A 24398-nucleotide genomic window follows, 5' to 3' on the forward strand; every position below is an offset into this window, starting at 1 on the left:
AAGTTCACAATTGGAAAGCTGAAATCATCTCTTTTGTCGTAAAGTTTTGTTTTCAACCGACCCTATTGTCAATTTCTAGATGTAAGTCGAGATATGAAGCCGACTTAACTGTATCTGTAGTATCCTTTATCTCCAATTCGATGGGATAGATGCGTTCCACATAGTCACCAAATTTTGAATTGTTTAGTGAAAGAACGTCATCTATATAGCGGAAAGTAGAGTTAAAGGATATTGCTAACTTCTTATCTTTCTTCCTAAGAAGTTCCTGCATGAAGTCAGCCTCATAATAATAAAGAAACAAGTCGGCAAGTAGAGGGGCACAGTTTGTTCCCATTGGGATGCCGACAGTCTGTTGAAAAACACGTCCTCCGAACGTTACAAATATGTTGTCAATCAAGAAATCAAGCATCTTGATACTATCGGTTTCAGAGAATTTTTTGTTTGAATCAGAGTGATTCTTTACAAAGTATGATTTATCCCTCCCTAAGACAAGATACTTGTATCTACGTTGGCCATTCTTTTTTATGAAGCAAAGTAATACCAACTCTTTCAATTTGTCTTTTAGTTTGGAATGTGGAATACTTGTGTAAAGAGTAGAAAAGTCAAATGTTTTAATACTGTTACAAGATGAAAGAGAGTTAGATTGTATGAACATAAAAGATCTTTGGAATTTTTAAGTCTCCACATCTGATTCACGCCACCTCTAGAATAGGCAGTTTCACAATAACTTTGAAGCCCGTCTTTGATTGCTGATAAAATAGATGTTAATAATTTAGAAAGAGGTTTCGTGGAGCACTTGGAAGACCCAGCAATGTACCGTTGTTTGTAAGGACACTTATGTAGTTTAGGTATCCAATACAGTGATGGAAGATCCAGTTCTTCATCTTTGGTTGAAATACCTGAGGAACAAAGAACAGACCTATGATTATCCAGGATTTCCTCTTTGGTAAGTGTCGTGAGGGTATATGTTGAGTTTCCAAGTGAATTGTCTATACCTAATTCGTTTATCAAGCAATTAATGTAGTGACTTTTACAGACAAAAACGATGTTATTTGGGGCTTTGAAGTGATGCCTTGTATTCTGCACTATTGTGTTGGCTTGAAATATGATTCCTATGTTCTTTTTCTGTAAATTTTTGATTAATCATGATGCTAAGGTTTGTCTATACTTAGACATAGATTGCCTGGGCCATGTTTAGGACAACTTTTCGAAATGTTCTGTTTTTGGTGCTGTAGTATTTGTATATGATATGGCCTTCTAACTATTTTGATTTGAACCCAACTGATGATCTGTCTTTGTAGACATAACACGCGTCTGGCGTAAAATAAACTATGAGCTTGGTATCTTTATTGAGTGTTTATCCCCACTGAATCCTTTTCCCCTTTTAAAGTTCCTCTGAATCTATTAAACTTTTTACAGTAATGTAGTAGCCAGAATTGCAGAAATTGAAAAGTTTATATTTTAGGTCGTTGTCTCCTATAAGTATCGTTGTGGTATATAATGTAGATTTTAACAATCTGAACACCTCTGCCCTGTCAGATTTTCTTCTATCTTTAAAGGTTTATAAGATAAAAGACAATAATTGCTCTGTTATATTTTAGCCTTAATGACCGCATTTGTTGGTAGACGATGGCAAAATACACTTTAATTAACTAGATACTCCAAGGCATAAAGATGTACTCGATCATCACGTGACGGCGTTAAACCAATCACAACGTGATAGTTTACCCACGGTGCGATAATGTTTTTCATAAGTTAAAGAGTGTATTGATACTTTGATATTCATTATAAGTTATATTTTTACAATTTTGTTAATTTTATTTCAATCTATGTGAACTACTTATATATGTAATACGCATGTGCATAAAAAGCTGAAAGACATTCTTATGGATACAATTGAAAAACAGAATCATTACACACATAATATGACGTCATACTAGACACAGCTTTCAAGCAGTCAAAAGGATCAGTGTGCGACTCTTTAGGTATAACTAACAACTGACTTGTATCTAAAAGTATTTCTGTATAATTAGTAGAAATAGGCTCATTATGGTTTGTGGCGACTCCCAAAACTTCAATATCTGATTGGTTTAGATTTAGTATTTGGTCTCTGATTTCCGCGGAATAACCAGTGAATAAAGATGAAAACATCATAACTATTTTCCTAGCCAGAGGTCGTCCACCATTTGAACTACGAAAGGCATCAACGCCTACAAATTGAAGAGTATGGCTTAAATTAGATTCAACAGACACCTTGTCTAACACAACTTGAAAGGCAGCTGCAATACGGCTGTGAACGTTGTTCGACCATGATAATTTAAATACATAATCAGCATGATCTGAGTATGCAACCATACCTATTTGTACGTTAGGGTTATCGTTATATAAATCTTCAAGTAATTTCCTGATGGCTGTTTTTCGGTATTGAAACCCAAAACTCGACTGATTCTTTTGAACATCTAAAATTACGATGATGTCAGCTTCTGTGTTACGTACGCACACTAAAAATGAAGTAAATGGTTAAAGTTAGTTATTAAATAAAAAATATAACTTAATTGAGTCAAGACTTCATTCAGATTTTACCGTTAAATGAAATCAAGGCAACACCAATTAGAGAATGATTAATATGCAGTATTTTTTCAAAGAAGAAAAGAAAGATAAAATATCCGTTTTAATTGTTATTAAAATTTACTTAAAATAAAGGAATTTGCCGTTGAGATCAAGAAACATGTTATGGGCGTCACAAAGTTTTGACTGACTCTGCCTTCGTCTTGTAAACTTTGAAATTTAGCTAATATCGAAACATATAATACTCTTTTGAACTGTTTTATATCATGAAAAACTTCCCAAATGACAAATTTTAAAACATGTTAAAAATTAAAAAACAGTGAAAAGCTATTCTCAAAAATATATATATTTGAATTTAAAATAGAATATATATAAAATAGATTTTGAAATAATCATCCAGTTACCAATTTTTTGTTGTAATTCAAAGAGGAGATTAAAATTTTTCAAAAGCTATTCTACTCATTTTTTGGGGGTATTTTTAGAAAAATATAACAAGAATCCTAATTTTGGCTAAGGATTTATCACATTTGTAAAAGGTGGCTTTTTCGACACTTTTACATAAATCCAACTCTTCTTCCAAAGGTTAAGTTGGAAGGCATAATGCAAATTTTCTATAAACAGCGTATACAAATATCTACCCTGTCGTCTGACGGGGCCATGTCTTGTATACAACTGAAGAATGTTTTCTAAATTTTCGAACTTTTTATTTTTTAATTGAAGGGACCAAAACAGTGGGTTTTTTAATTACTATAGATCAGTTATTGTGAAACTAGCATTTCAAGGACAATTGTTTAAAAAAAATGTTTTCGTTTATTTTATATGAATTAAGACGGAGGGTAAGATGCATTTTTCAATTTGTTAATTCGTTTATAAAAATTCAAACAGTTTGCTTGAAGTTTAATTAGATAACTTTACACATGAGATGTCGACAAATAGTGTATTTGTTAAGCATGTGGTAGAATTGGCACTCATACCACATCTAGTACCGTTAATTTTATTATCATATCTAGTAGTATTGTAAAAAAGCATTAGGATTATATAAGTGTATGTAGCTAAATATCTACCTGGACAACTGACGTCTATACTGTCTTGTATTAGCTGGTTGTAAATATCATCTAGGTGCATATGGGTGAACGCGTAATATTTACTGAATGCAATGTTTACAATCTCATCGTGAGAAACTGCATTCCCAATGCCTACTGTGAAAAGTTTTATTCTTTTTTCTCTCATTTTTTTGGCTTGTGATAATGCGTTCATTCTATCAGATGACAAACCATCATAAATTAAAATGACGTATTTGTAAGCAGAGATACGAGATCCAGATGACTTGTCGTGAAATATCTGCAATTAACGAAAAATGAAAACCATTAACATGATAAGCACTGAAAGTTTCAGAAAGATACTCATCGATAAAGTGAATTTTACTCCTTGTTAACCTCTCCCTATAGATTTGTTCACATGCCTAAGTCGAATGGTAAACAATAAGATTAAAAAGAGCCTTCAAATCAAAACTGAAGACTTATAATCAAGAGTATTATCGCACGACCCGGGGTTAATTAGTTTTAAAAGTTAACAATTTGAAATATTGTTTGTTATATTTGAGAAGTTTTGTAAAATGTGTTTTTTGTATTATTTTTCATACCTCGTCTGCTTTTTGTAAGGCCTCACCAGTATTTGTTGGTCCATTAGAAATGTGTATTTCATGAAATGCAGATGTAACTGATTGTACACTTTTATATTCTACAAAGTTAAAGACAAGCGAGGGATGGTAGTTGTATTTCATCAGAGCAATTTGAAAATCTTCAGATCCTATAGGCAACCTTTTAACAATGTACGTCATAATTTCGATAGTTCTATTTAGATGACCTTCTGTACTGGTAGATGTATCTACTATGAAAAGAATATCAGCTGGCCCGGGTCTACAGTCTATGAAAAAAAGTTATAGTTCATGCGATACATTATTAACATAATTCATAATCTGTAGGCAAGTAAACTAATTATTATTCTTATTTACTTGCACCATTTTCTGTATGTCTGCTGAATGACCAGAATTCGTCGCATATTTATAGTGTCAATAATTCTGCAATTTATTGATTAATGTTGTCAAAAGATGAAAATAATAATGGCAGTTTCATGAGCCACAAATGTTTTTATCACTTTTCTTTTCTTCATTTTTCTTCTTTTGAGGGTAAAAAAAGGTAACCATTTCCATAATAAAGAATACTAGTAAACTTCAAAACTTCATCAGCATTATATCTTAATATTGGTTTCTGGCAACATATTGATAAACTATCTTAACATTATACAATATTCCAAACATTAAGAAAGAACCATTATGTAGCTTCAAAGAATAAAAGGCTAGAATAAAAAACGATTATCTTTTACTCTGATAAATAATTATAGATTATTACATGGCATTTTTCATATTGCCCTGGTATCAGCCCTAGACTCCAATATCAAGCCAGAGGGCTTTAGCCCGAGGGCTTGATATGGGTCGTGGGCTGGTACCAGGGACCATATGAAAAATGACATGTAATAATCTATTTATCACATATTTTTAAGCAAGAGAAAACAAATAGCTTACACCAAATTATGTTTGATATTTCATCAAAAATCAAAAAGATATTTAACGAAAATAAAATAAAAAATGTATCACTGTGAGTTTAAAAAAAGTTCGTATCACAGTAGGTAAACAACGTTTTGTGAAAAGTTTCAGAAATGATTAACAATAAATATATTAATTCTAAGAATTGCAAATATTAAACGACTTTAAAATGTTACATTACAAATGTTAAAAATGCTTAAGAAGAATCCTATATCGCTACTCATTCCAGTGTGGCGTCATATATTTTATAAATTCTTTATGACGTCAAAATTTTACGGGAACTTTTGTGATTTTCACTGTTGATTTCTACTTTTTTCTTCTACAGCAGATTCGTAACTTTCTAAATTTCTTTTCATTGTGTTCAACTTGTTTACAAATAGTCTTTGATTGACAGTTTACCGGAAGTTAAACTCGGGGGCTTGATATGGATTTCGAGGGCTGATATCGATATCGGCCCCGAGGGCTGATAACCAACCTTGACTTCCGGCTATTATTGGCCATGCAAAAACGTACATATCAGTACAAAATATGTGATAAGATATTTTAAAATCTAAATGTTGCTTTGGACAAGATAAAAATGTTTATACCAGGTTTACAAACATTCCACTGTATCTTTTTCTGACCATTACAGTTAAAATTATCCACGTTTGTGTCATTACTGCATGTGATGTTATAATCATTCAAATCACAGGGTTTACCTGGAAAAAAATGTGAATGAGTATGTTGAGTATGTTAAACTGTCCCGTTATTTCAGCAAATATCTTTAGGTTATAAAAGTTACATATAAAACTTCTATTGCATAAAACAAGAGTACAATGAGGCTGACAGAACTATAACAATATATCAAGGGTTTAGTTTTGTTAATCGATGTTTGGCTTTTGGGTAGTCTTTTTTTGGGTCATTTCTGTTCCGACAAAACCAATAAAAGTCTACTTTGACAGGAAGTAGCAATATATAAGGAGTGAGCCCGGATGAATGCGGCTTTTCTTGGATCTAAGCTTATACGAGAGCAAGACACTAGGTCTAAAAAGTATTTTTTTATCCAGTAATAACACAGAGACAGAGTCAATTTTATTTCAATGAAGAAACTGTTAACTTATCAAAGATACTAGGATTTAAATTTTGTATTAAATGAACTGCACAAAACTATCTTAAATTCAAGCGTATACGAGCGAAAGACACTATGTTTTAAAAGATGTAAGAATATTGCTTTATCAAGTTATAACACAAAGACAGATACGATTTTATTTCAATGACGAAAATGTAAATAAAGTTACCTTAGATATCAGGATTGAAATTTTGTATTTAATAAACTCTACAAATTGACCCCTTCAACAAAGTCACATAGTATAATGCTTTAAAACAATAATACTGAACTTCAAGGTAAATACAAAAAGAAAAAAGAAAAAAAAATGACATCATCACACGTTATTAACAAACGGAAGGAGTAAAAATCAATTGTCACATTCCTGACTTGGTACTGGCATTTTCCGAAGAGTGATAACAAATTACTGTTTTGTACATTGGGAACCATTGCGTAACACTTCGTTTGGGATACTCTGTTGCAGGTGTTGAAGATCGTCTTTCGGTATACGATAGAGGAGAAAAAACCGCTATAGATTGTTCATTATAGAATTTCAAATTTTAGAATTTCTATGGATAAAGAGACTCTTTTATATGAACTGACGAACGATGAAATTGCAAGTTCAGGGTTTCTTTGGATATCTCTCACTTTACATTTCAAATGTTTAAACACTGTCATTATCACAGATGTCCACGTATACTGACAAGACTGTAACATAAGTAATTTATTCGCATAAGATGGGAAACGTTTTCAAATGTTATGGATGAGCTCATGCTTGATTTTCTCACTCTTCGTCATTTTGAATGAATGTTGTCTCAGTCTTGAACAAGAATTTTTTTCTTGATTTTTTTTCGATCGACTTAAGAATATGCGTTCTCAACAATTACCAATCCCTTTATATTTGCATGGACTTGTAATAGATACTTATGTTATGTTACTACGCTGAACATGAAAAACTACAAGATACTTATGTTATGTTACTACGCTGAACAAGAAAACCTACAAGATACTTATGTTATGTTACTACGCTGAACAAGAAAACCTACAAGATACTTATGTTATGTTACTACGCTGAACATGAAAAACTACAAGATACTTATGTTATGTTACTATGCTGAACATGAAAAGCTACAAGATACTTATTTTATGTTACTTCGCTGATACATAAACATGAAAACCTACAAGATACTTTATGTTATGTTACTACGCTGAACATGAAAAGCTACAAGATACTTATGTTATGTTACTACGCTGAACAAGAAAACCTACAAGATACTTATGTTATGTTACTTCGCTGATACATAAACATGAAAACCTACAAGATACTTTATGTTATGTTACTACGCTGAACATGAAAAACTAAAATATACTTATGTTATGTTACTACGCTGAACATGAAAAGCTACAAGATACTTATGTTATGTTACTACGCTGAACATGAAAAACTACAAGATACTTATGTTATGTTACTACGCTGAACAAGAAAACCTACAAGACACTTATGTTATGTTACTTCGCTGAACATGAAAACCTACAAGATACTTATGTTATGTTACTACGCTGAACAAGAAAACCTACAAGATACTTATGTTATGTTACTACGCTGAACATGAAAAACTACAAGATACTTATGTTATGTTACTTCGCTGAATAAGAAAACCTACAAGATACTTATGTTATGTTACTACGCTGAACATGAAAACCTACAAGATACTTATGTTATGTTACTACGCTGAACAAGAAAACCTACAAGATACTTATGTTATGTTACTACGCTGAACAAGAAAACCTACAAGATACTTATGTAATGTTACTACGCTGAACATGAAAAACTACAAGATACTTATGTTATGTTACTACGCTAAACAAGAAAACCTACAAGATACTTATGTTATGATACTTCGCTGATACATAAACATGAAAACCTACAAGATACTTTATGTTATGTTACTACGCTGAACATGAAAAACTACAAGATACTTATGTTATGTTACTACGCTGAACATGAAAAACTACAAGATAATTATGTTATGTTACTACGCTGAACAAGAAAACCTACAAGATACTTATGTTATGTTACTACGCTGAACAAGAAAACCTACAAGATACTTTATGTTATGTTACTACGCTGAACAAGAAAACCTACAAGATACTTATGTTATGTTACTACGCTGAACAAGAAAACCTACAAGATACTTATGTTATGTTACTTCGCTGATACATAAACATGAAAACCTACAAGATACTTATGTTATGTTACTACGCTGAACATGAAAAAATATTCAAGATATTTATGTTATGTTACTACGCTGAACATGAAAAGCTACAATATACTGATGTTATGTTACTACGCTGAACAAGAAAACCTACAAGATACTTATGTTATGTTACTTCGCTGATACATAAACATGAAAACCTACAAGATACTTATGTTATGTTACTAAGCTGAACATGAAAAACTACAAGATACTTATGTTATGTAACTACTCTGAAAAAGAAAACCTACAAGATACTTATGTTATGTTACTAAGCTGAACAAGAAAACCTACAAGATACTTATGTTATGTTACTACGCTGAACAAGAAAACCTACAAGATACTTATGTTATGTTACTACGCAGAAAATGAAAAACTACAAGATACTTATGTTATGTTACTTCGCTGATACATAAACATGAAAACCTACAAGATACTTATGTTATGTTACTACGCAGAACATGAAAAACTACAAGATACTTATGTTATGTTACTACGCTGAACAAGAAAACCTACAAGATACTTATGTTATGTTACTACGCTGAACATGAAAAACTACAAGATATTTATGTTATGTTACTACGCTGAACATGAAAAACTACAATATACTTATGTTATGTTACTACGCTGAACCAGAAAACCTACAAGATACTTATGTTATGTTACTTCGCTGATACATAAACATGAAAATCTACAAGATACTTATGTTATGTTACTAAGCTGAACATGAAAAACTACAAGATACTTATGTTATGTTACTACGCTGAACATGAAAAACTACAAGATACTTATGTTATGTTACTACGCTGAACAAGAAAACCTACAAGATACTTATGTTATGTTACTTCGCTGAACAAGAAAACCTACAAGATACTTATGTTATGTTACTACGCTGAACAAGAAAACCTACAAGATACTTATGTTATGTTACTACGCTGAACAAGAAAACCTACAAGATACTTATGTTATGTTACTACGCTGAACAAGAAAACCTACAAGATACTTATGTTATGTTACTACGCTGAACAAGAAAACCTACAAGATACTTATGTTATGTTACTACGCTGAACAAGAAAACCTACAAGATACTTATGTTATGTTACTACGCTGAACAAGAAAACCTACAAGATACTTATCTTATGTTACTACGCTGAACAAGAAAACCTACAAGATACTTATCTTATGTTACTACGCTGAACAAGAAAACCTACAAGATGCTTATGTTATGTTACTTCGCTGATACATAAACATGAAAACCTACAAGATACTTTATGTTATGTTACTACGCTGATACATTAACATGAAAACCTACAAGATACTTTTGTACGACTTTGCCCCCTGCACAGCTATAGAAAAATAGCACATTAACGGGTGTTACACGGACTCTTTTTAAACGATACACGGACACTTTTTAGTTGTAACACGGACACTTTTTATGAATAGAATCACTCGTGCATGATCAGTGAGTTTATGGGCACTTTAACTTTCAATTAGATTTGAATTTTTTGTTTCACCGACTTATTTCCTGTCTTTTTATTGAACAAAATATTTACGTTAGCATCAATATCTTTTTTCAAACATTTCCAGTTAAATACTATTTATATCAGTACACTAAGGGATTAGACATTTAACTTCAAAAAGGGGGGGGTATGGTTTTCCTCTAAAATAGATATTTTGATCCCAAATTTGATGAGAAAATTTTATGGTCAAGCAGATGACAAATTAATGTTTTGCATGATTCCTGATTTTCCGAATACCGTTAATAGTGCTAATTTATACAAAAACATTTGGGTGATGGCGTTGTAAAGTAAATAGTTAATATACTAATAAAAGAACATACCGCCCCCTTTATGAAGCAAAATATTTGGTCAATAAATGTTTTCTTCAATATATGGACATTGCTGAAAGTAAAGAAATGATGATACTGACGTGTATATTTCAATAAAAATAAGACAAGAAATAAGCAAATAAAAATCAAATCTAATATCAAAAGATAAAGTCCCTATCAACTCACCTATGCACGATTGATCCTATAACCAAAAAGTGTTCATGTAATACACGTCCAAATAAGCAGCAAATCTAGAAAAAAATCATTCAACTTATGTCATCAATTTTGGGCGGTAAGCTGCGATTGGATCATATATTAACCCGTGTTTAATCCCGATCAACACTTGCAGATCTAGAGACGAGCATGAATTAACAAAAAATCAAAGTATATGCCTGAATATATAATATTAAGACAAAATCCATTTTTTCATAAACATTTCATTCACTATTGAAGCAGGAAATTCATTCTTTTGATACATTTATATTTTTATCGAATTTATATCAGTGGCGGATCCAGGTCCAAATCCAGGACAAAACAGGGGGGTCCAACTTTATGTCCCCGTTTAAATGCATTGCTCGTCCAAAAAAGGGTTGTCCCAACCCCTGCGACCTCCACCACTGAATATTAAATTCATGTATTTGGCAACAAACGCGCGATTTTACGAAATTTTTTTATGGGGGGATGGAATGGCACATCCTACATTTTTTCATCAAAAATAAAGATCACAGCCTGTTTATTTAAAAATGAATTAGACCTCCCCCTCTCCGCTTTCCGTTTCATTCATAAAAATCAAACGTTATCTTACTTACCACTAAAATATTTCTTTAATATATTACTTTTTTACGAAGTTGCATTTAATAAATCTTAAATGCGTACAACATTTATCTTTTACTTGAAATGGTTCTTTTTTTTTATCAAATTATTAGGTTCCTGATTTTTTTTCCTTGTAAAAAAATCTCGGTTGAAGGGAAAAGAAAAACAAATGTGTTTATACTATAACTTACATTTACTCCTTTATGGCTATCTGAGTTTCTCAAATGTTTAGTCTTGCTAAAAGTATTATTACTTTCTTGAAACTATCGCCTCGGACCTTGACCTGACTACTTTTGCAGAAAAGCTATCCGGCAACGATTGTTATCGGCCGGTTTCTTTGTTACCTTTGTATTTTATCTAATACATGTTATGTTACTTCGCTGATACATAAATATGAAAACCTACATTTTTGACAAATAACTGGGAGTTTAACTGACTGTTCATTACAAGGCAAATCATTCCATTCTGAGTTCTGATGTAAATGTCCGCAATTTTCCATCCCTTTAGCGTTATCAGGCTGATCTGTCAAAATTGAATTTCAGAACATAACATAAATATACATTTCATAGTACTGTGACAGTGCAAAAAGCAGCTTCGTTTATTATTTTGGACTTTAATTTAAAATTCTCAATTTTGATATTTAAGACTTTAATTCTCTGTGTTTTATAATTCATTTTATTTTATAATTTCGTTTCTATTTACATTTCATATCCAGGACTTAAAATCAACATGCTTTGATATGCAATTTAATTCTTAGTTTGGACATTGAGTGACATGTTTCAATCTGTTAGCTAATTAGTGACATTTTACCTTATTCATAATGTATGTTCTTAATTGTCTTAATCAGATTATCATTTAATATTTATTCTTCAAGTTCTAAAAATAGTTTAATCTTTGTCAGTGAACAATATTACTCAAATTAACTGTTATTTGTTATGTCTATACTTGTTATTTCAATTGTGTATAAATACTTGTTTATAATTTCTATAAGCAAGATTCGGACTCAGGACTTTACCCTGAACACAGTCCATCTGTAATAAAAGTAATAGTATTCCATGCTGAATTATTGGTTTATTCATCGCTAGTTCCAGAGTCTCAGTAGTTAGTTTTCACCAGAGTTTCAGTCTCAGAGTTCTCATTGCTATTCACAGCAATCATTCGTTGTGTGATCAGGTGCATCACACAGTTTCAGTAACAAGAGACCATTCAGTCAGGCTCTTGTTACATACCCGACAAGTCACCCAGTTTCCCCGGCATCTTCACCATATGTGACAGTGCAAAAAGCAGCTTCGTTTATTATTTTGGACTTTAATTTAAAATTCTCAATTTTGATATTTAAGACTTTAATTCTCTGTGTTTTATAATTCATTTTATTTTATAATTTCGTTTCTATTTACATTTCATATCCAGGACTTAAAATCAACATGCTTTGATATGCAATTTAATTCTTAGTTTGGACATTGAGTGACATGTTTCAATCTGTTAGCTAATTAGTGACATTTTACCTTATTCATAATGTATGTTCTTAATTGTCTTAATCAGATTATCATTTAATATTTATTCTTCAAGTTCTAAAAATAGTTTAATCTTTGTCAGTGAACAATATTACTCAAATTAACTGTTATTTGTTATGTCTATACTTGTTATTTCAATTGTGTATAAATACTTGCTTATAATTTTAATAAGCAAGATTTGGACTCAGGACTTTACACTGAACACAGTCCATCTGTCATAAAAGTATTAGTATTCCATGCTGAATTATTGGTTTATTCATCGCTAGTTCCAAAGTCTCAGTAGTAAGTTTTCACCAGAGTTTCAGAGTTCAGAGTTCTCATTGCTGTTCACAGCAATCGTTCGTTGTGTGATCAGGTGCATCACACACTTTCAGTAACAAGAGGCCATTCAGTCAGGCTCTTGTTACACGACCTGTTAGGATGTGTAACAAGAGCCTGACTGAATGGTCTCTTGTTACTGAAACTGTGTGATGCACCTGATCACACAACGAATGATTGCTGTGAATAGCAATGAGAACTCTGAGACTGAAACTCTGGTGAAAACTAACTACTGAGACTCTGGAACTAGCGATGAATAAACCAATAATTCAGCATGGAATACTATTACTTTTATTACAGATGGACTGTGTTCAGGGTAAAGTCCTGAGTCCGAATCTTGCTTATAGAAATTATAAACAAGTATTTATACACAATTGAAATAACAAGTATAGACATAACAAATAACAGTTAATTTGAGTAATATTGTTCACTGACAAAGATTAAACTATTTTTAGAACTTGAAGAATAAATATTAAATGATAATCTGATTAAGACAATTAAGAACATACATTATGAATAAGGTAAAATGTCACTAATTAGCTAACAGATTGAAACATGTCACTCAATGTCCAAACTAAGAATTAAATTGCATATCAAAGCATGTTGATTTTAAGTCCTGGATATGAAATGTAAATAGAAACGAAATTATAAAATAAAATGAATTATAAAACACAGAGAATTAAAGTCTTAAATATCAAAATTGAGAATTTTAAATTAAAGTCCAAAATAATAAACGAAGCTGCTTTTTGCACTGTCACAGTACAATGTTGTATGTTGATGACGTTCTTGTTGTTTTCCTCTTTCAATATATATTTATTGAAACATGGGATAGACAATTGTTTGTACACCGCAATCGAAATAGGGATTTGCCATTGGTTAGTCTAGTCCAATTACATGTGTTTACAATAGATTGATTTTATGATAACCGAAGAGGCAAACGAATTGCAATTGCAGACCTTTTTATAGAAGTAAATGCATCTATTTAGTTTTATAGACAGTGTTTTCTCTATTGACTGGATAACTTTATGCTCGCTCACATACTTGTACTTAATGTCAATGTTATAAATGATGTGAAAAATGTGTTGGAAAATGTATTTGAATATTTGTCATTTGTCGTTCGTCATGGAATATAAATCATGTTAGCCATTGAATTAAAAACAAGCAACAAAAAATGTACATACTTTTTCCCCAGTTCATATCTGTTTTATTAACTGGAGATCCATCTGCCCATATCCAGTTTCCTTCTATACATTTATCGTTTATGCCAATCCAACCATTTTCGATACCATTCCTTAAATATGAAAAACAATACTCTCTCCAGAATTAATTGCTGGTCTTAGAAAATAATGTTCATGTAACGCAATATAGATTACTATTTACTTAGTCTCACTTAAAATCATGAACCTGAAGACCCTATCATGGTACATGTATTGGGTAGATGAGTTTAATGGTATGGATACCAAATTTTCATTTTCTTTTAAAAAACGTGATAGAAATAAAATACATAATGCAGTGTTAATAAAGGAATAATTCGTTGGAATGAAAGTTTTATCTATATAGTAAAAGGTCAAATATATTCATTTTAAAGTATCTTGATAAATTCGAACTCGATATTATCACGGTAACAAGCAATATACAAACTTGTATGTTGTTTGTGAAGTATTGATAGTGCTTGTTATGTATAATACACCACGTCCTACAACATAGAACATATTGTTGTATAAAACTCAATTCACCTTCTTAAAAAATCTATGTTCCAAATATTCATATGTACAGTCGGGGAAAATAAAATAGCGTCTTCCTTGTCACACATCACGACAGCTTTCTCCCATGTTTCTTTGATTGCACCTTGCTGGTCTTTAAGCACCGCGTATAACTTACCATTGTGTTCTTCCCAGTTGTCACTGCCCTTAACTGTTAATTGAAACCAAAATTATATGCTGATTTATATACAATGCTGCTTTTCCATAATATAGATTTATTTTTTCGTTTTTCATTAAAATTTAATTATTGTCCAATTATGTATATTGTAGATAAACAAAAATTGAAAAATGAATATTTCTGTGACTTGTAAAATACTCCCCCGACTAGTTACAATTGATAATTTAGTCTACAATATTAATAATGCTATAATTAAGGATCGGATATTGAACTTCAATGATGCTGTATCATTATAGATTGAAATTCAAACTTCTGCTTATAATACATTATAGATTTCAAAGTCGGTACATTTTTAGATATTTTCAAAACATGACGATTTTGCTTGAACAGGTTGGAAACTTAGGAAAATGTTTTTGCTATTCGCCGAAATTTTCACGTATGCCTTGACCTTTACTATAACCTCTCACTAAAAATTCGAATAACACACAGTGCAAGTAGAAATGTAAAAAAGTAAAATCACAAAAATATCTAATTCCAAGGAAAATTCATATCAAAACGGAAAGTCCCTAATCAAATGTGAAAATCAAAAGCTCAAACACATCAAACGAATGAATAACAACTTTCAAATTCTTGACTTGGAACAGCCATTTTCTTATGTAGTAAATGGTGGATAAAACCTGGTTTTAAATCTATCTAAAAATCTCACTTGTATTTATATTACAGTCACATCAAATTCCATTATATTGACAACATTGTGTAAACAAAACAAACAGACACAACAGGTAAATATGTCACAAATAGGGTTACAACAGTAACACAAACCCCACCAAAAACTAGGATGATCTCAGGGTCTCCGAAAGGGTAAGCAGATCCTGCTACACATGTGTTGCTCATGTTATTACAAAGCCGGTAAATAGTCTAAAAGCTTGATAAACGAATATAAACAAACGTTCACTGTTAGGTAAATAGTAATAACTGATTTAAATGACAAATTTGATAAAACAAATTATTTGACAAATGGTATAGAAAGGTTTAATTACCAAATGCAATTGTGTAGAAAATATAATTTGAAAAGAAAGCATGCATGACACTTTTAATTCACTTATTTGTCATATGATTGGCTCTATGTAAATTCATTATCAAGATCACGATCCGGTAAAAGTCGGCAACAAACCCGAAATTTAATTAGCTTACGATCAACAATCGCAAAAGGAAACATTAGTTAAACATTCGTTATAGATTCGTAATATTTTAACAAAAAGTTGCATACATGACTTTGTTTGATATATATATGCATAGATTGGTTCAACAGTTTCGATATCATTGAAATTTCAAGCTTAAGACAATCGTTCCATATGACTTTAAATTACACATTTATTCAACGGATTGTGTTAACACTCAATGTAGTTGAACTGCAAATAACGTTTGGTCAACTATTTCCAGCTGGTATCTGTGATTTCCATTTACATTTAAGAGTCGAAGAGTATCCTTCACAAATTTCTTTAAATAAAGCTACACATCGCTATTAAGTAGAAAAACGTTTCGCTCGTATAATATCAAGAAAGAGATTGTTTTAAAAAACAAATTTCTTTATAATACATTACCTCCGATAATAACTTTTGTCAGAAGACTTGTAATCATAATGCTGTAAAACACTATCATCTCTTTTTGTTCCATCATGACAAGAACATTGGCGATACAAAATCAAAATTTGCTTTTGACATCGTACGTAATATATGAAAAACAAATTGCAAATTTCGCAAAATCTTTACTTTTGCTACAAAAACAACAATTGAAAAGTATTAATCTAGACAGTTTTTACTGCAAATATATGAAATGGTTCTGGAAACTTCTTTCAACTTTTGATTAATTATACACGGCAACATAGGTATAACCTTAAACTTGTGTCAAGACGAAAATAGTGATAATTTATTTGTTAAATTGAAACAGAACACTACCACTCTGTAAAATTGTAGACGAAACGCGCGTCTGGCGTATTAAATTATAAACCTGGTACATGTGGTATCTTTGATAACTATTTACACCACTGGGTCGATGCCACTGCAAGTGGACGTTTCGTATCCAAGGTCATCACAAGCCGAATCGTCATCACTTGGGTTGACATGAATATAATCATTTTATTTTTATAAATTTCCTGATTGCAATACTTTAAATTTTCGAAAAACTAAGTTATTTTTATTACAGGCATTGGTAACCTTAGCCGTATTGGGCCCACACTTTTGGAATTTTTGGTTCTCAATGCTCTTCAACTTTGTACTTATTTGGCTTTATAACTATTTTGATCTGATCATCACTGATGAGTCTAATGCAGACGAAACGGCGTCTGGCGTATTTAATTATAATCTGGTACCTTTGATAACTATTTACACCACTGGGTTGATGCCTCTGCTGGTGGAGTTTCGTCCCCGAGGGTATCATCACCCCAGTAGTTAGCACTTCGATGTTGACATGAATATCAAGTATATGGTAATTTTTTTTTATAAATTTCCTGATTGCAAAACTTAAAATGTTCGAAAAATCTACGGACTTTCTTATCCCAGGCATAAATTACCTTCGCCGTATTTGACACAACCTTTTGGAATTTTGGATTATCAATGCTCTTCAACTGTGTACTTGTTTGGCTTTATAACTATTTTGATCTGAGCATCACTGATGAGTAATGAATTTCATGTAGACGAAACGCGCATCTGGCGTTTTAAATTATAATCCTGGTACATGTGATTCCTATTTGGCAGAATTAACTGCGCAATTTATCAATAATCCTCAATAATGGTATGCAATTTATCTTTTTGAAGTATCCAAAATAGATAAGTGTCAACCTAACTGTTTTTAATGCTTAACAAAAGTGTTATCGGGGGTTAGTAAATGATATGAACACCATGGAAACTAGTGTCAACTACATGTCCCCGTGGCATGTATAATCAGTGTATTTAAGGTAACGTATCATAAAATTGTAAAATATCGTTGAATTTCAATCAATCGTGTGTGTTTTGATACGACATAACTTTGTCGGCAGGAAATCTATCGATTTATGACGAACTTTAAATTGAACTCATTTTTCTACATCAAATGTGATATAACAAAAAAAAAGATAAAAGAAACGTTATCATAATTGTGTATTTGTACGAGATTTACGTTTATTACAAAATTACATTATGTAAGTTCTTTTATTTTTCGAATAGTATTGTATAAGTTTGCTGTAATGTACACTCATCATTTGTATCGGTGTTATTTCTAAATGTTTTAAAGACAGATGTCGTATATATTGTATCAATGAGAAGCACCAAAATTTTAAGATCTTAAAAAATAAAAAATGACAAAGAAAAACTAGAAGTAATCAGACATATATACCGGAATATACAGTTGTTTCAAAAAATAATGTAAAAGCAAATTTAAAAACAAGCTATCTATAATTTTGTACCAGATTAAAATAAAATATAACTTGTTCTAACATTATTTTTTTTCCAAACTGTCTTTGATTTTAAGAATCCGATTTTGACTCTTTTACATGTAGCTTCATACAATGGAGGTTAACTTTTATTGTAATTAGTTTTTAATATATTGATAAAAAAGAATACAGTTTCTAAAGTACTAAAACATCTTTAGAATTACCAATATATGACCGACAATACATGTCTACAATCACAACAACAACATATGGCAGTGCACGGTAAACTCGATTTTCCACATTTACAACGGCCGCGACATCCTTTCTTATAACCACGATATCAAAGCTCTCTACAAGATGACAAGGCTTTAAAATGAGATGTCCAAAAGGGTTTCCATTGATCATCTTGGTCACTTCGCAATACATAAGCTACTGAAATATGTCGTATATGAACCAATCTCAATCTCCTTCTTCATACATATCCACCTTGGTATATTGCACGTTTTGCATGCTAGGAAAGACTAGACCGAGTCGGCAGAATAGCCTCAATAAATCTTCTCTGTTGTGCAAACAGTTGTTTGATTGCTTCGTTAACCCAATCTGATGAGTTTGTTTGATCGTACATCAAAAACCATGTATCGTTCTAGCCATGACATAATCAAATCCATATCTGTGATGTAGGACGATCAAAGTCACATCGACAAATGCCATCCATGTCTCACACGCAGCAATTTTTCCCTTTCCAGCAACAAAGACATCGTTTCACAAACTGTTTAGGCATGGAACACAGGAAGTGTGTGTGTGTGATCGTGCAATGCCTTGTGCACTTGAAAGGTCAGGGATATAAATATCAAAAATGCTTTCTCCATTCCAAAATGCAAGCCATAGTTCATCTGCCCCTATGTCACGTACTAGCGAAACAGCAATTGTAGGAACTTCAGTATCGACTGTTCGAATCATGACTGGTTTAAGTCCGTGTTTCACTGCATCAGACAGATGCACCATGTTTCTTGTGTCATCCTCTTCTTGGTGCTAAACTTGAAACATCATCTCACCGTGGATAACATAGAACATCCTGATCATTTGTGCTTCACCTCCCTTTCCTTAAAGCTTTGTTGAGCAACTTCTTTCTTATTGTTGCAATCTCTCAGAAAACTTTGCCAATTTTTAGGATTTTTTTTACCCTGGACTCGTCTGCGTATTCCCCTTTCCGTCTTGCTTTTTGTGGAAATCTTCAAAATATTGGCTATATACGCATCCCAGACTACAATCGCTATTGTTACAGATTCAAGATCTAATTTGGTTCCGAGACGCATTTTCCCATTCTGACTCAATACTGGTGGATTTAAATAATTTTCATGGGCATAGTAGTCTACAGCGGTGCCACTTCTGCTCTGACACAAAATATAGAGCATTGAAAATAACGACAAATCAGTATTCAATTTATTTTGTCCTTCATTGTCAAAACAGTCTTCCCATTAGGAGTTCTAAGGAATGCCATTCCATTTTCCTAAATGGGGTAAAAATTGGGAACAGTTCGTTTTATCAGTCTGTCTATATGTGTACTTTTCATACTGTGGATAACTGATCTTCTCTATTTGGCTGAAAGTATCTACGACAAATATAAGTGCTATATCTTCCGTATCAAGGACAAGCAAAACCTGAATATTTTCCAAGAACTCATTACATCTACCGTTGACCAAACATCCTATAAAAATGACTTTGGAACACTTTACTTATCTTTGTGGTGTTGTTCGTTTTGTTCTACCTAAAAACCGCCTATAGTGCGCTCAAATTCATGTGTCAGCCATTCCATTTCTGACCTTGCAATTGTCCATCACCGTTAATATACAGGATTTGAGTTGATTCAACTACACAAACATAATTCTTCATTATTATATTGTTCTACTCATGAACATTTTCTATTGCTATTGCAGAAAAAATTCTTTTCGTTTTGAGAAAATAAAATTCCCTGATAAAAACTCAACCAAGGGATAATTCTAGTGCATCTATGTTCAGTTAATAAGTCCTTCGCTTATGGCGGTGATAAAATGAGCGCATCTCGTTCAAATTTCAGAGATAGAAACCAGTAATTGAACTGAAGTCTTCATTGAAAGCACTACTTCTCCGTCAAATTGATGATCAACTTTCTCATTGTCAATATCTTTCTAGAAAGCAGCCTCCAGCAAGATGTAAACACATGCAGATATCTGATGAGCACGTGTCGTCCTTGTTTAGTGACTAGCATTCACATCAAAATTGACATAAACTTTGCAAATGGGTAACGATACGTTTGATTTTCGTTAAGGACAAATCATAACGGCAATTCTTGTGTATTATGAGTCTGCAATTAGTATAGATATATCAAAAATTTTATGACAGTTTAAAAATCTGATGAAGCATGTCACTTTTTTTTCAGGTTTTCAAAATGGTGTATATTGATAAAAGAATATGTGGTATGAGTGCCAATAAGACAACTCTCCATCAAAATCACAATTTACATATTTAAGTAAACCATTATAGGTCAAGGTACGGTCTTCAACACGAAGCCTATTATATATTTAGGTAAAAAAAGCACGAGACAACTGAAACAGAAAAAAATAAATGAGTTGGTACAGTTTTTTTATTTGTTTTTGATGACGAAAATTGTCTAGATAAGAAAAATCAATAAAGACCCATCTGTTACTAATGTCCTTAAATATACACGAACTAGAAAACATTGCATGTCTAAAAATAAATCAGTATTATAATTTCACTCAATTTTAATATTTGAAAAATTCCTCTTGAATATGTATTTTTATCTGCTTCTTAAATTCATTTTTTTTTAAATTCTAGTGGTGTGCAACATCACAATATTGAAGAGGTACCGAACAACAACATCACGAATGGAACAGTCTTCTCAAATTGAAGATTTAATGAATGAGTTTGTTCGACAGGGGCATGATCCCGCAACAATGTATCAAAGAAAGCCTGTAAAAATCGAATTGAGTATGATATCGGCTTGTCTAGACTCGCCTACTGGTCGGAAATACTTGACTGCATTTGAAATGTTTGTTCAAGCTAGCTCGCAACTATGTCAGTATACAAAATTAGAGATAGAAACAGACAGTGACTATGACTTCCTACAGTCTGCTTTTCACGGTTATGCCAAGGCATATATGGTCGATCAAATCTGGTATGACAATTTCAAACCTCCTTTAAATGCATTCAACTTTATAGATCAGTACATGCAACATAGGCCAGATGACATATTGTCGGAATATTGTAAAAAAATCTTTGTTTGTCGATCACATCAAAGTGGTAATGGAAGTGAATTTTCAAAATTTAAAGGTTTACAAATATCCATTCGTACATATGAAATATTTGCGATGAAAGTAGAGAAAGCTGATACTTCTTCAGATATTCGACGTCAAATTCTTGCAACATTGTTTAACAGTTTAGGTTCGTACTATAGTATTACAAACCAAAGAATCCGTGCAATCGATTCCTTTGAGAAAGCATATAATATTAACAATGAAGATCTTGAGTCTTTATTTGGTGTTGCGTGGTGGCACCGTAGCGAGGACCCAGAAAAGGCTATAAAATTGTTTCATCAGTATTTAGATGCTGCACCAGAATGTGATAAGAAATATTACGATGCATATTACTCCCTTTCATATATTTATTTTTCGGTTTATAAAGATATAACAAAAGGTACAGAATACTATTACAAGGGATTAGACGCCGAAAAGAAACAATTGCCGTGTTTACTCGCTTACGATACAGCTTCCAAACTTTATGCAAAATTGAAAATGGTGAATCTTGGAATACATGTATAATTCCATCCGAGCATTAGACAAAATAACTTTTTGATTTTGGTATTAATTGATAACTTTATTAGGTCTTTTCACTTTTCCGTGGTGATTTTGTTCTGATTACTATATTTAGTATCAGGTTTGTCCACTTTTTCGTGGAAAGACCTTTTGCCGTTGTTCTCATTATAAAGTCTTTCTTTTTTTAACCACATTTATATATTTATTCACCAAATATGTTTTTTACATTGTTACTTCAATAAATCAAACTTTTCTTGATGTATCCTGTAATATTCCATTGATAACCCAGGTTAGTAGTCAGCTGCTGGTATATATTTATGTACACATTACTTGAAATACAATTGTACAACAGTTAAATGCATTATTTTTTTATCTATTCAATAGTCAATTCTCCTTTTTAGATTTGGCTTTTGCTTTAACTAGATATTTATACATGACAAAGTCATTATAGGAGGTTGCAAGCCATATGACCTTGGAAAAGCCAACAGAAAATGACCTTGTGTAAACTGGAAGTAGCTAATTTTGAACTTATCTATGTAAACGTATATAGATTTATATATTTTGGAAATCAGTGTCAAGTAAACTATCAAATATTCCTAGCTGTGACATTTCTCCGACAGGAGGTAACAAATTTTGTTCCTTTTTTCATACAAAAGTGTTAACAAATCATGTCGAAATATTGTCTGGGATCTTGTGAAATTGCATGTTGAAAATCTGACAAAGGCTCTTTAAAGCATCCTGTTCTTGTCCAAGATTTAACATATTCGTATTGCATCATAGTTATTTTGTGCAACACGTTATACTTAATATTTTTTACCACAAAAATATTAACTTGCATGTTTTCTTTGATTAATGAGTGTTGTTAGATTGTTCTCTCATTTGTATGCATCAAATATGTCCTTTCAGTTGTAATATATTTCAAACATATTCATAGCAAACATATCATAACACAACCCATAACCTTATTAAGAAGTACATTGATCCTATCAATAAATACACAAGAATAATATCATCAAAATGATGGACTTTTTCCATTTTAGTTGAATTATGTGCCAACTGTGAAACTCCATAGGACAACTTGTTTTTGTTCCAAAATGAATCAGAATTCATACATAATTTTGTCCAAGACAAAAAGAAAAAGCCCTTTTGTAAAATTTCGTAAATTTCCCTTACAAATATATTTATGATGTGAAGATGGCTCATGTGCCTTCCTCCATCTTGGATTTAACAAAAGTCTACAAAAAAAAACCACAATCGGTTTAGAAGTTTAACGAAATTTGCAAATATCGAGAGTAGGTTGTAATTATTGTCTAAGGTTTTTCTTTTTAATATGGAAAAGTAAGTCTTTCATCATAACAATGGCTGTATTATACCAAAATAAAATGTTTTTTTTTTCAACTTTACAACATAGTGGTGGTAAATAAGATTAATAGGAAGATACTCAAATAAAGTAATTTTTATAATATATTGTGTTGTGAATTTACTTTTTAGCAAGATAACGATTGAGGTGACCCGATTTTGTTTCTTTTTCTTATATGAAAGCATATTATAACAGCTATCTTCTCATATTTTATCTCCGAATTCTATCAAAATATGGTTTTCAATACATAATTAATACAAAATCTGACAAATTTTGCACAACTACAAAATGTAGTAGCATGAAACAATGCCTAATGACCCATATTTTTAGTCATCTTTTTGAAAACGGCATGATGAAAACTACATTTTTATAAATTATAAAGAAATGCTATGGATTAGACCCCCTATATATCTTAAGTCACATAATTACTCAGATGTCAGCGAGAGCTTGCATCTCCCAGTGCCATTGAGATTATCAATACTAGAACATCTTTTTGATATTTCAACATGTTTAATATTGTTAGATACTGAGAGTCATGGATTACATCAAACACGAATCTATACCAAATATGATAATGTCAACTTTCAAATTGTCAACTTTTTCATTTTGTTTCAGTAACACACCATCTCCCCTATCGTTTTGTGTTTAAATTTCACTAGATATATTACGATGATTGTGAAAGGCCCTACTACATTGACTTCATTGTAAGTCGTGTTATCTATTAACAAAAGCTTGGTCTACAGAGTTAATGGGAAAACGACTGAAATTGATACATCTGAAGGTTAACGGTACACAAAACGATTCGGTTGACTGCTATGATATTTCCAAGTAACTCACCATCGACATGGTTTCGAGGTCGGAAATCTCAAGAGCATAAAAAGATAAAAATCCCCCGTTTTTTTTTCAAGATTTTGACACTAAGCCAGTTTTGATATGCACTTTAGAAATATG

At 31.8% G+C, this 24398-nt stretch overlaps 1 protein-coding gene across 3 annotated transcripts; it reads right to left on the reverse strand.

The window, feature by feature from the left end:
• Positions 1 to 1828: 1828 nt before the first annotated feature.
• On the reverse strand, positions 1829 to 16670 carry LOC143075729 (collagen alpha-4(VI) chain-like). 3 transcript variants are annotated; one of them, XM_076251288.1, is made up of 8 exons: positions 16466 to 16670; positions 14722 to 14894; positions 14167 to 14276; positions 11559 to 11675; positions 5761 to 5871; positions 4211 to 4494; positions 3633 to 3909; positions 1829 to 2501 (listed from the first exon to the last, which is right to left on the reverse strand). In XM_076251288.1, the coding sequence occupies exons 1-8, from the start codon at positions 16544 to 16546 to the stop codon at positions 1885 to 1887; spliced, it is 1770 nt and encodes a 589-aa protein (XP_076107403.1). In that variant the 5' UTR covers positions 16547 to 16670; the 3' UTR covers positions 1829 to 1884. The 3 variants fall into 3 exon arrangements, with proteins under 3 accessions (XP_076107403.1, XP_076107402.1, XP_076107404.1); XM_076251287.1 differs by having other exon boundaries at positions 14722 to 14899; positions 16471 to 16669; XM_076251289.1 differs by lacking the exon at positions 14722 to 14894 and having other exon boundaries at positions 16471 to 16670.
• Between the last annotated feature and the right edge of the window lie 7728 nt (positions 16671 to 24398).

This window comes from Mytilus galloprovincialis, chromosome 5 (genome assembly GCF_965363235.1).
Source record: "Mytilus galloprovincialis chromosome 5, xbMytGall1.hap1.1, whole genome shotgun sequence".
Taxonomy (NCBI): Eukaryota; Metazoa; Mollusca; class Bivalvia; order Mytilida; family Mytilidae; genus Mytilus; species Mytilus galloprovincialis.